Source organism: Puma concolor, chromosome D1, assembly GCF_028749965.1.
Source record: "Puma concolor isolate L17-30 chromosome D1, mPumCon1.1.hap2, whole genome shotgun sequence".
Lineage (NCBI taxonomy): Eukaryota > Metazoa > Chordata > Mammalia > Carnivora > Felidae > Puma > Puma concolor.
Genome location: NC_141676.1, coordinates 85,526,738 through 85,539,291, shown reverse-complemented (window position 1 = coordinate 85,539,291; position 12,554 = coordinate 85,526,738). Strand labels below are relative to the sequence as shown.

Below are 12,554 nucleotides of genomic sequence, written 5' to 3'. Positions count from 1 at the left end.
TTTGCCCGGTTCCCAGGGCCAGTATATTCTGTGCACCCCACCAACTGCATCCATCTTACCTCCCACCCAACCCCTCCTGTCTTGCCAGTCAGTTGTAGGCACACTGGCCTTTTTGCTGATCTTTAAAAATGCTAAGTACTCTCTGCCTGGAAGTGAGTTCCCGTTTCTGGAATGGTCTGATCCAGGTAACTGTGTGTCTGTACTCTACTGCTCTTCTGGGTCCTCTCATCAGGGAGGCCTTCCTGACCACCCTAGAGAGGGGATCAACTCCTCCTCAGCTACACTCTGACACCCCTATCTGGCCTCATACTTCTCGTTAGACCAGATCACATCTAAAATACCGTATATGCCTGGTGTTCATCTGTCTTGTCGCTAAGGAGGGAAGCTCCATGAAGACAAGTGCTCTGTGCTAGTTCCTAGAATAATGCCTACTCATAGTAGGCACCTGCCAAGTAAATACTTGTTGGATGGTTAAAGCAGTAAATGAGAATAAGGCAGGGCTGCAGAGGATTAGGGCTATTAAAAACCATGTTTGACTTTTAATTTTGGAAACAAATTAAATACAGTTAAATTAAAACAGACCAGATGGTGCAGCTGCACAGGCTCCACCCTCACCCCAGGCTCTGTTCTGGTGGCTCCTAGACCCCGGCCTCACTCTTGTGGTGGGGAGCAGGAACACACTGGGTTTGAGAAACAAATTATAGTCACGGACCCAACTCTGATTGATAACAAACTCATTCCCAACAAAGATGAAAGCTGCAGTCCACCAGGGTTATAATTATAAATAAATACACATGCGGCTAAGAGAGGCTATTAGGTGAAATCAACAGAAATAGCATCCGCCAAAAAAAACAAAAATAAAAACAGAATATCCCATTTTGTTGTTCATTATCAATTTCCTGAAAAATAAGCCCTGGGTTTTTGGCTAAGAAGGTGGCCTAAGACCAGCCAGGCTGACCTGAGCATTCAGGGCTGGTTTCAGTGAGTGAGGCAGTGCTGTGCCTGGGCATGAATTCACTCATTTGGTGGGTGCCCTGTGCACACCTCCTCCCTCCCCTCCCATGACACCCCACTTGATTCTGAGGGGTTGATTTCCAGAGCCACCATAGAAAGTGTAAGAGGCTGGGAATATCCTGCAAGGTGGCTCAGGGTTCTCAGGGATATGATCCCATCGGATGGTTTCACGAATGCTGTGGGAAGTTAAATCCATTTCAAAATAGGCAGCCAATGCTATTTTTTGAATGTTAGGTTGCTGGACTGAATCCTACCCACCCACCCAGGAGTGGGTTCTTAGCGGTCCTCAGACCGGTCCTGTGAGTTTAAATGGAGTGGGGGCTGTTAGGGTTAAAAAATAAACACCTCTTCAGTAGGCTCAGGCCTTTCCTTTTCCTCCAGTTGGGAGGAAAATTGTGCTTCCAACTTTCAGGAGCATGAGTGATAGCCAGCAGAGGGCTGTCCCTGTCAGTAGCCTCCAGGTACAGGGAAGTAACACATGCACACTGTTCTTCCTCAGGGGTGGGGGTGGGGGGAGAGGGAACAAGCAGCAGGCTTGTTCTCATGCTCCCAACTCAGGGAGAAGGGAGAGTTTTGTTCCCATTTTGTGTTTACAATAGAATGATTTCCAAAGTAATGTGTGCTCAGGTCTCCTTTCCCCTCAGGATCCAAATGATCTCTGCCCCTTTTCCACAAGTCCCTCTGCTAACCCAAAGCCCCTTCCTCCCTTAAACAGGGGCAGGAAGGAGTACTGGATGGCCCCTGCCTCCCTCCTCTTTCTGCCTTGCCCACCCCTGGCTCACTTCAGCCCCTGAGGTCTGTGGTTCTCAAGAGCTCCAGAAAGAGGGCTCCTGCCCTCCCCAGTCCCAGCCCAAGCAAGAGGCCATGGAGCCCAGTGGGCAGTGGGGAGACAGTGTCTAGACAGGGGCCCGCATGATCTTAGTCCAGGTCAGTCCATGACCTGTGCTGGCTCAAGGGCCCACCTCCTTCCCTGTGCTGGAAGGAGCAGGCTTGAGGGATGTGGGCCCGGAGTAGGGGACTCCACTCCCACCACAAGCCTGAGGTATGGGGGAGCCTGATGGCAGGCCCAGGCTCCCCTCATGCAGGGTGGTTGCCTGTTGGGATCAAAGACAGCCTTATGCTCTGGAAATAGGAACCAGAGGAAAGCCACAGAGGTATGTCTACTTGAGAGCAGCTCTCCGAGGACAGGGCGGGGCAGTGTTCCTGATGCCTGGGCAGGGGGCTGTTCTCTGGTCTTCAGAATTCCCTGGCCAGGTGGCCTGTGCAGTCGTGCTGGGCCCCAGAAGCAGGGAGCCGGGCAAGGCCACACTGCACTTGACAGCTGGGGTCTTTTCACCTCTCTCCCAGCCTGGCATCACTCCAGGGCTTAGGTGCCCACCGCATCTGCTCCGTCAGGCCCTGTCAGTGCAGGAAGCTCTGGGGAGGTGTGCTGGGGCACCGGCTCGCTGGTTGGCATGACTTGGCTAGCAGCTGGGCCCCTGGTCATACTGGATGGAAGGTAACAACAGGTCTGGGATTTCTGTGCTTTGATTCTCCGTCCTTTGTCCCGGCATCAGGCTGGGCTCTCTCTGAAGCCCCCAGTATAGAAAGGAGGGTGATGGTGATTCCTTAGGAGTTTGCCTCGGAGGGACCATCAGCCATGGGGAGAGGATGGAAGGCCAGGAACAGGGTTCGAGAAGGAGGCTCCTGTGAAGGGGAGAAGAATATGGGTGAGGCGTTTAAGCAGGGAGGCAGGTGAGGGGCAGCCAGTCTGGCCAAACTGCTCAATCATGAGCCCCCATCAGGGTTCACCCAGGAGCTCCACAGAGCCCAACCCCTAGGGTCCTCTGTGAATCCCTTATTGAGAGGCAGGTGGGGGCAGGTCCTTCCAGTGACCAGGTGAGGAGGTAGGGGATGGGGCTCTGTACAGATGCATTTTCAGTGGCACTGTTCAAGCTGATATTTTGGTTCAAGGCACAAAACAGGCAGACTGACACCCCATGGTCTCCTGTGGGCAGGGTAGCTGCCAACATGATATAGAAGTTGAAGCTTAACTCTGAGGCCAGAGGACAGATGTGTATCCCACCGTCTGAGCTCCCACCTCTGGGATGATATTATAGAAAAGCCCATAAATTTCCTGACTTGGACAAACAGCTGGCACAATTCACTTCATTTAGCTTTTCTGAACACCCTTTCTTTACCTCTAAAATGTAGATAGATCCTGTGGCCTACTTCAATAGAAAGTTTTAAAGAATTAAATAAAAGTAGCAACACTTACATAAGACTCATTATGTACCAAAGATTGTTCTTGGTGCCCCTAACAACCCATTTTACAGGTCAATAAACTGGGGCCTAGAGAAAGAAAGTAAGGTCAAAGGATGAAAAGTGGTAGGCCTGGAGCCTGAACTAGGCTCTGGGGTCCATGCTTTCATCAATGTGCTACACTGTTGCTATTAAGAGACACACGGAGGTGCTTGATGAGGTGGAAGCAGGAGAGTGAGGGGTGCCTGCCATAGCAGCATGGCTGAAGAGGAACCCACAGGGGAAGACAAAGCCTGGAGAGAGTCCACATAGTAATGCCTTGCAATGGGACTGGTGTCATGGCCACAATAACAGCAGTAATGACAGGAGGTTGTCATGAGGCTGTGTCTAGAAGGTGAGACCTTCAAAGGAGTTGGTGGCAGAAGGACCCAGGTGTGCAGGGGAAATTGGCTCCCGTGAACTTCTAGGCGGCACAATGAGAAGGGGACTTCAGCTATGTCTCTTCTACTCTTGAAGTATTTGCCCTGCTCTCCCACAATTAAAAACCAAGAGGAAAAGCCTTGGCAGATTTGTTCCACATCCACACTTGGGGTGCCCCTGCCCAGTGTGTTGTCTACCCTTGTCACTGCCATACCTGTAGCCTGGGGCTCAGATCTCCACAGTGGGGTCAGTGAAGCCTTTTTTCCCCTCATTCACCAGCACCGGCTTCTCTGTCCGTGTGTGCCAGACCAGGATCTGTGTGTCCAGAGACACAAAACAACATGGAGCAGGTCCCCCCCCTAACCTCACCTTACCCCCTCCCAGGTCCCTCCCACACTCTACAAGTACTTCTGCTGCCCCTCTGTTCTGTCCTTGTTCTTTATTTCTACCTGCCTCCTGATTCTTGCTGTTTGTACATATAAGGCATTCAAAATGTCTGTTGGAAATACAAAGTGTGCAGCTACAGAAAATAGACAAATAAGTCCCAAGATTTCCTCTTACTTCTCATCTTCCCCTGTGTTTTTTGATGGGTCTCTTCAAGAGACTTCGGCTCAGCCAAGTGTATAGTCCTGGCCCTCGCTGGAGCAGTCCAAACTAGAAGCAGTGTGTATGTGTATGTGTGTGTGTGTGTGTGCGCACACGTGCATGCAGGCATGTGTGTGCATGCACCTTGGCACGAACATGTTCATGCATATGTGTTCACACATGTCTGGAGCCTAGCTGTTTTGAGGTTTGGGAGGGGATGCGACCCTTGGTCTTCCTTACTGACTGCCACCCTCTCCATTTCTGTGCTTGATTTTAGCATGATGGCCTGACTGGGTATAAGCTACCTTCTTGGGAGGGTGTTCTAGGAAGGCATGGCTCTAGGCTGGTCCCTTGCAGTGCAGTTTTGAGGTCTTTATTTCCTTCCGTCTGACCTGTCGGGAGTGTTTGGATGGGCTGGGAAAAGCTTGCGTTATACCTGCCAGTTCTGCTGAGGGTTTACCTTGGTGCAGTTGGCTGCCTTGGGCTCCAGGTCATTGAGGGTAACAAGTTCTCGGAGGAGGCTGCTTTCCTGGTAGCCTCCCTTCACACCACGCAGCTTGAAGTAGGCCTGGCTACGCTGTAGAATGAGCCTCAGGTTGACTGCAAATCCAGCCATGTCTATTGCAAATGGTCGGTGCGGGTCGAACACTGTCTTCCAGCCGACCACCTTCCCAGCCCCGTTGACCCGTGGGGCCTCGTACCGAAGGCCACCAACGAAGGCAACGGGCCACACAGACACCCTCCTGGTGCTGCGCATCTACAAGAGGGAATCCAGAGTCAGGACACATGGGACTGCTGATAGGGAGTGGTGCCTGTCCCCAGAGAAGGAGAAATCAATTAACTCTACACACATAGGCCATCTGAAGCCATACCAGGGGATCCGGCCCAGCCCCATCTCCAGATGCATCCTCCATGGTAGGCATCTACAGAGGAACCTGCCTTGCCATAAGCAAGGCCTGACGCTCACCCCAGCTTAAATGCTTCTTCTCCACAAGACTTGGAGTCTAGCTTTCTCTCCTCCTGCAAAAACCTCTGTCTGTAGAGTCTGAAATGTAGAGTCTGAAATGACTCCTTCCCCTGCCCAGACTCCCAAGTCCCAAGGATAAATTATTGCACATAAAATTATACCACTTAAGGGCATGCTTCTAAGGCCAAGACTTTGTTCTATGACCTACATCCTCTGCTTTCTTCCCTTGAGGCAGGGGTGACTGCAGAAGTCTGCAATGAGTTTTTTCCATCCCTTCTCGCGTTGCTTGCAGTCTACACTGACACCCCAGCAGGCATTGCTCGCCCCACCCCACTGTTTCCCTTCGTGCCCATACCAAAGGGCCCCCACACCAGCCTTCTGCCCACCCCTTCCCACCCCTTCCCAGCCTTCTGCCCCGTCCCACACCTCCTCAAAGAGCTCCAGACTGTAGGTGTTGTCGTCGTCAGCGAAGTACACCACACCCGGTTGGCTGGTGTTGCGCGGGAAGGTCTCCCGCAGCCAGCGCAGGGCCAGGTTGCGCTGCATTGTGCCCCGCGGGATGCGCGGGTCACGGGCGTCGCCGCGCAGCTTGTAGTTACGGGGCGTCTCCACGTGCAGATGGGTGTAGTTGAGGCCGGTGTCGCGCAGCAGGCGCGCGGTCAGCGGCGTCCGGCGCGGCGCGTCCTCCACCACCAGCCAGTGCAGGTTGGGCACGTGCAGCAGTGTGTTGGCCAAGCGTGTCAGCTCGGCCTTCTGCACCGGGCGGCTGTAGGTGGGCGTCACCACGTGGATGGTGGGCAGCGTGTCGGACCACGGCGGGGGCCGCGTGTACACATACTCGGTGCGCACCACCTCCACGATGTCGCGGTCGGACATGCAGTATTCCCTGGGGTCGGCGCCCTGAGGCACGTCGCGCCGGGGGTCACTACCGTCATCTGTAGGGTTGGGAGACACACGGTGTGTGGCTGGGCTGTGCAGGCCTGGCTCTGGCCTCAGGTACGGGCAGGATGTCACCCACCCTGCTAAGACACACCTCCCCACTGCTCCTTCTGCAGGAATGCCATTGGAAACCTGCCTGGGCTCTAGCTTTTACAGGTAACCGAGAAAGCTGCATCCCTGGAATTCTCTCAGGCATTTTCCCAGTTCTGACTCCCGAAATGACACAGAAATAACCTCTTCCTCCTTCTCATATTTGACAGCTCTGTGGCTATTTGAGTGTGGCTGGCCAAATTCCAAGACTGCTTTCTCACTTCCTAAATGTGTTGGGTTTTATATGACAAAGTGTCCTGACGCTTCCCACCCTAGTGCTTTCCCTATCTGGCCAGAGCTTACTGCACTTGCCGCCCCCGCTCTCCCCCCCACCCCACCTCCTTGGGATTGCATAGCAGGGCAGCACTGCCACCCGCAGTGGTGTAAATGCCACAATGCCCCAGTGTTAGTGCTTTCCTAGCTGCAGCACACTGTGGATCTCACAAAGTGTGAGGTTAGCTCAGCCCAATTTTTCACAAACCCTCTACTCAAGTGGGGCCTCTCTCTCCCTTCCTGTTTATGAATCTTGGTGCAGAATTTCATGCTTAACTACCACGTTTTCTTCCAGGGTTATGCCTATAGTTGCCAAGATAATTTTGAATCCTGAACCTGTTGTTTGTGCTTTTAGATGTTCTTAAATTTTGACCTACACAAAAAGACAGAGTGGACACTTGCTTTAGCTTTTCTGCTGCTTGATGTCAAACTCCTGATCTGCACTTTCTAGACACTCATTCAAACATCTGGGAGACTAACCGTACCACTGACCTAACTGTGCTAGCATCCAGCTAGTGTTTATACATATCTCCCCAAGGACACCATCAGGGGCAGTGAAATTTTGAAGAGGTCTGGCCTCTGGTAAAACACTCACAGGCATGGGGAACCCATTCCTTCCTGAAGGCAACCTGTTTCAGTTGGGGTAGCTCTTATTACCAAGCTTTTTCTTACATCCTGGACATTTTTCTCATTAGTAAGGCTAGCAGTCCTGTCAAGAGGACAAATCAGGGTCATTGGTATTGATTTTACTGAGCTCCTGCTCTCCAAGTCTTTCTGTGTGAAAAACTGTGTGGCCCTCACTGCTCTTACATGATCTCAGCAGGAGGTGGCAATGGTCAGAGGACATACCTAGGAGATGGGAATGGTCAGAGGACATACCTAGGAATCCTAACACTGGGCTCATACCCTGTCCAGTTCTGGCACTAACTATGCCCTTGAGCAGGTTACTTCTCGTGCCTCAATTTTAGCAACTGCAATATGGAGCTAATAATAGCATCTATTTTATTGAGTTACTATGTGGATTAATGAGTCAATATATGTAAAGGACTCAGAACACTGCCAGGCAGTTGTTATCATTTCCTCATGTTTAAAAGGAGGACAGTTGCCAGCCCTACTTCTGCATAGCTTCCTGTACCTAGAGAAAGGATGCAATAAGCATTTTCATGATTGGGTTGAAGTATGGTTCCAGGGAGGATGCTGGGAATCAGCCATTCTGTCACCTCCCCTACTTGCCATCACTGACATTAGCACATGGAGTGTGTGCAGTTCATGTATTAGATCTGACACTGGGCTCTGGGAGGAGGTACAGATGCACCCAGAAGATGACCAGCTCCAGGCTCTTAGGGAGTTCACACAGGCCAAGGGCACAAGACACGCAGTGGGCAATACCATGCCCCCTGGTGTGTGAATGCAGGTATAGAAGACTAGCTCAGCCTCTGTTGATCAAAGGTGACTTTTTGGAGGGGTTTTAGGTCAAACTTGGAAAACAGACCAAGGTGGAGGAAAGAGAGATAGGTGATGGGGATTCTGACCAAAATTGATATAAGGGTTAATTCATCCTGCAGTCAGTGAAGTTTTGGAAACTGAATACTGGGAAGGAAGATTTAGAGCCATTTTCCCCATCTTTCTTCCATTCAAATCACCCCAAACAGACTGATCTTGGCCCTGGGAAAGTTCTCCATGCATTCTGTCTGGGCCACAGTGCTGGCTTCAGGGCTTCTGCAACCTTTGAGTCACAAAGGCCTCCTGGTGCCCCTGACATTATTTCATTGCAGCTTTCTTTAAGCCCATCTTGACATATTCTGAGGACACAGAAAGCCAGCTCCCTATCCTCAGGCAGCAGCATCAGTGCTTAGCGAAACATTCTGACACCTCTGACTCTAGAGCTTTGCCAAGAATGGAATTTACATGATATTATGTCACTTGGTGTATTGTAGCTTTAAACCTTCTGGAATGATGTAGTTGTAGGATAACAATTCCAAATGATGAGCATTAAAGAGAGATGTTGGAGGATAAATGTCAGGAGAGGCTCTAAGTGCCCAGCATGGGGCAGTGGGAATTCTGCAATCTCCAGCCTGGAAAATATTCCTCATGGAAGCTTCAAGAACTGCTGGGGCTGAGCAGGCCCCACTGTGTAACTGTGAAACAGCCTGGCTTCAGACTATGATTCTTGGCTACTGCCTGCATCCAAATCACTCAGGGTTATGAGCCATACATGGATTTATAGGCCCTAACACAGAGCCATACTCTCTTTCTCTGGGATGGGCCTGGGTACTTGTGTATGTTATCATGTCCCCCATGTAATATGATGTGCATTTCAATAGGAGAATTGCTGCCCTACAGTATTGAGTCTGTACATGCATGGGGTGGGTGGGAAAGAAGAGCATGAGATGAAAGACTGAGGAATGAGGAGGCAGGCCAGATATGGGGCAGATAGAAGGGAGAAGAGTAAAGGGAGCCCATTGTGAGAAGGAAAGGCAACCTGGTGGGAGGGAAAGCCTTGGACTCAGAGCCAGGAGAAACTGGTTCTAGTCTGTTCATCCACGAGTGCTTTGTGGGACTTTTTCTCTTTCCAGGTCTATTTTCACTAGGTAGGATCAGGGTTGCCCAAGCAGGAAAAGAGAAGCAAATAATATGCTCTCCCTGAATGGTTTTAAAACACAGGCCAGAAACCCTGTCCATCCATCCCTCCCCATTCACAGCTGAAAGCAACTAGTCCTTACATGTCCTGAGACTGGATGCAGCGTTGTGCATGTGTGCCTTTGTGTGTTTCTCTGCATGTGTGTCTCTGTGCACGTGTATGTGCATCTGTGCATGCATGCGTGTGTTGGCACTCATCAGATTCTGAAAGGGACCAAGACCCCCCAAAAGGTAAGGTCATTGGCTTTGATCATCCTATGGCTCTTCCCAACTGCCTAGTAAATGAAAATATGAACTCCATCAGCATCAGCTGTGGTCATTCTTATTACAGAAGCCTGGCTGGGGCCAGGGCAAGAGGTTGAGGGGCTCACCCTTGTGTGCGGTGAGCAGAGGCGCAATGGTGCTCTGGTGCCACACGGTGACAAGCAGTGTCCAGGGCAGTACGATGAGGACGATCGCAAGGATGTCCCGTCTTTTCGGCATCTCCAAGGCTGGCTGGGCCCACAGCTCCTCGTTACCTGAGTGGCGGCAAGGTCAGGAGAAGGGTGGCCCCAGGGGTAACGGCAGCAGACAGTGGCAAGCACAGGGGAGAAAAGAACAGGAATGGGCTGCTCAGGCCAGGCACAGGGAGAGCAGAGAAGCCGAATGTTGGCTAGCAGGTCTTACCAGCACTCACAACCCACCCATTGTGGAAGCAGGTTTGCAGAGTCCAGCCAGACCGGAGACTGCAAAGGGGTGGCTGTCCAGGGGCACAATCAGGAACCCTGTGAAGTGGACACCTGCAAGAGAGAGCAGAACAGGATGGCCAGAGACCTGGGGGTGGGGGGAGAGATGCCCAGAAGGGCAGGGCCTGGCTGCAGGGCTCACAGCATTGGTGTTTTCATAGTGGAGCCTGCACTGCCTTCTCCCTGAGGACTGCTTCGGCCAGCCTCTGTCCCCCACAGGCATGGGGACAAGGTGCTGCCCAGTTACATGAGTCAGCAGGGCACAGAGGTTAAGGGCACGGCTTTCAGACACACAAGTCTTGGTTTAAACCCCAACTCTGCCACCAACAAGCCATATGCCCTTTACCAAGTTATGGCAACTGTTTCTGCCTCTATTTTCTCATCTATGAAATAGGGTACTATCACTACCTATGTCACAAGTCTCAGAATTAAATGTTAACCTCACAAAAGCCACAGAATGGTGCCTGGTGTATATATATGTACTGAGTGCTCAAGATGCATTGGCTACTCTGGTGTCCACGTTTGTGTCCAGATGGTTTCTTCATAGCCTAGATAAAGGGGTAGGCGTTGGGGTGAGGGCCAACAGATGTTTTGGGGACAGGCCCTGGGAGTACATGCAGCAAGTGCCTTCTCTTTGTCGATGTCAATAGGAAATTCTCATGAATTCTGCATAGCTTGGGTATCAGCAAGGTGAAGAGATGGTCCCTGTGGGGGCTGCCATACCCTGAGGAGACGGAACTCAAAATAGCAGCAACAGGAGCCCTGGGAGAGACACCCCTTCGGTGAGTAGGGTGAGCCTGCTTGAATTTCTTCTCAGTTCTGCAGAGGGTCCGTCAGCAGCATCCTTCTCTGGGGCTTGTTGTCTTGTGTGACAAAGAGAGCACACACAGAGCCCTCACAACCACCATGGAAACTGTCAGATCCTATTCTCTGCCTTCCTTGTCCCTTCTCTGCTGAACCCTGTGTAAGATACAGATGGGATCTGCAAAGGGGGTGGGGAAATGTCAGTCCTGGGAAGTCCAAGGCTGGTCCTGGCATGCTCACCACTTCTAGTGTCCAGCACTGTGCAGTGACATCCCTTAGAGAGGCCAGCTGCCCAATCCAGCCCCAGGTAGCACATGCTTTCCATCTCTGGCAGCATCAGGAGCCATGGCTAAGGAGAATTTTGCCCCCCACCTCCCAATCCCAGATTTGGAAACTGTGTTTCTCTGTCCTTGTCTAGTTCTCTCTCCAAATAGTTTTGTCACCTTGTGGAGGAACCAGTTATGTCTTCCAGTAAAGAGCACTGTGGTTTCCAGGGTCAGTCAGCATGTTGCAGCCAACCACTTACCACCAGGGGCCTGCTCTGCCTCCACTGTCTCCTCGTAGGCAGGAGGTAAACAGGCTACCCCAACTTCTCAGGGAAATGGAAGATCCACTGAGGTTAAATGTTACTGGCAGGGACAAATGATGTGGACACAGACCAGGGAGAATAATTCTGGGGTATGTGCTGTGTCTCCTACAAACTCCTCTTCCACGGTGACAGAGCCCAGTGTCCACCCCAGGAGGCCTGTCTGGATCTCATGTACTAAGTATGATGAAATGGAGTGACCTCATGCCACCCTCAGCCCCAGCCCAATTTCCCCACTCCAAGGTCACTGACTAGGCTGCAAACGGCTGAGTCAGGGGCTTGGTTTGGCTGGGCCATCTTAGGCCACATTTGATGGAAGACAAGGGAGCTTCTAAGAAGTCTAGCTGGGAGATTTCCTTTGGGTTCTTAGTGACTCAAAAAGGAGCTTTTCCAAATGTCCTTCATCTTGGGGAGGGTCCTAATTCCAGGATGGAGAAAGTAACAGAGAGGCAAGCTCCATGCCAATTTGTTGTGTGCATATCCAGCCTGCTCATGGTGCAGGTGCCTGCATCTGTACCTTTTTTTTTTTTAATGGGCAGCCTCTTTATCCCAAGTCTCTTTCCTCTTGTACCTGCTCAACCTCCTGCTTGTCTGCTTGGGCTGTCATTAGTAATAACAAGCTGTTATGTAGCACTTATACTTCATGTTCGATCCTCATGGTCCGCTGGCCATAGGTGCTGTTGTAACCCCATTTCACAAGGAAATCATTGATGCCCAGTGAGGATCAGTGACTTGTCTGAAGTTGCAATCAATAAGGTCATGGTTGGCCCAGACATAAGTCCAGGCCCTTTGGCTCTATGCTGTTGGCAGGAGTGTGGGAAGAGAGGTTCCAGGCTCAAGAGCCTAGAATCCAGCTCAGGTGCAGGGTAACCACAGGTCCACACACAGGCCCTGGCCAAGAACTGCTTCACAGCCACACTCCTCCATGAAAGTTGTCTGCTCTGTGGGGTCCCAGCAGCTCCCTGGAGGTGGGAGCAGGCAGCAGGTTTGGGGTGAGGAAGGATGCAGTCAAGTGTACATGAGGGCTCTGGAGAGACCGTTCTGATCCCATCCAGTCTTTTTGGTCAAAACATCTATGAAAGGAAAGGAAGGATGGGATGAGGGAGAAAAGCTCTAAAAATAAACTTAGCAATAAACCCAGTTGTGCATTAATTACTCTGGAAGCCATTATGGCTTGAAAACCCCATAACTTTAATGGAGGCTATTATAAGCATAGTAGCAAAATCGTGGAGCTAATTACCAGGCAGTTGTTAAGCAGCACAGAGAGAGC

The 12,554-nt window shown here is 51.3% G+C and overlaps 1 protein-coding gene across 2 annotated transcripts in view; it reads right to left on the bottom strand.

Annotated features, from left to right (window-relative positions):
• Positions 1-510: 510 nt before the first annotated feature.
• Positions 511-12,554, bottom strand: part of B3GAT1 (beta-1,3-glucuronyltransferase 1) — a 30,440-nt gene continuing 18,396 nt past the window's right edge. Inside the window, exons 2-7 of one of the 2 annotated variants that reach the window (XM_086678630.1) lie at positions 9,836-9,948; positions 9,541-9,687; positions 5,654-6,162; positions 4,721-5,017; positions 3,890-3,990; positions 511-2,700 (exon numbers count right to left, since the gene is read on the bottom strand). In XM_086678630.1, coding sequence (XP_086534756.1) covers positions 3,904-3,990; positions 4,721-5,017; positions 5,654-6,162; positions 9,541-9,652 — 1,005 coding nt within the window. In that variant the 5' untranslated portion in view covers positions 9,653-9,687; positions 9,836-9,948 and the 3' untranslated portion in view covers positions 511-2,700; positions 3,890-3,903. The remainder of the gene's footprint in view (positions 2,701-3,889; positions 3,991-4,720; positions 5,018-5,653; positions 6,163-9,540; positions 9,688-9,835; positions 9,949-12,554) is intronic. The other variant, XM_086678629.1, reaches the window with a different exon arrangement.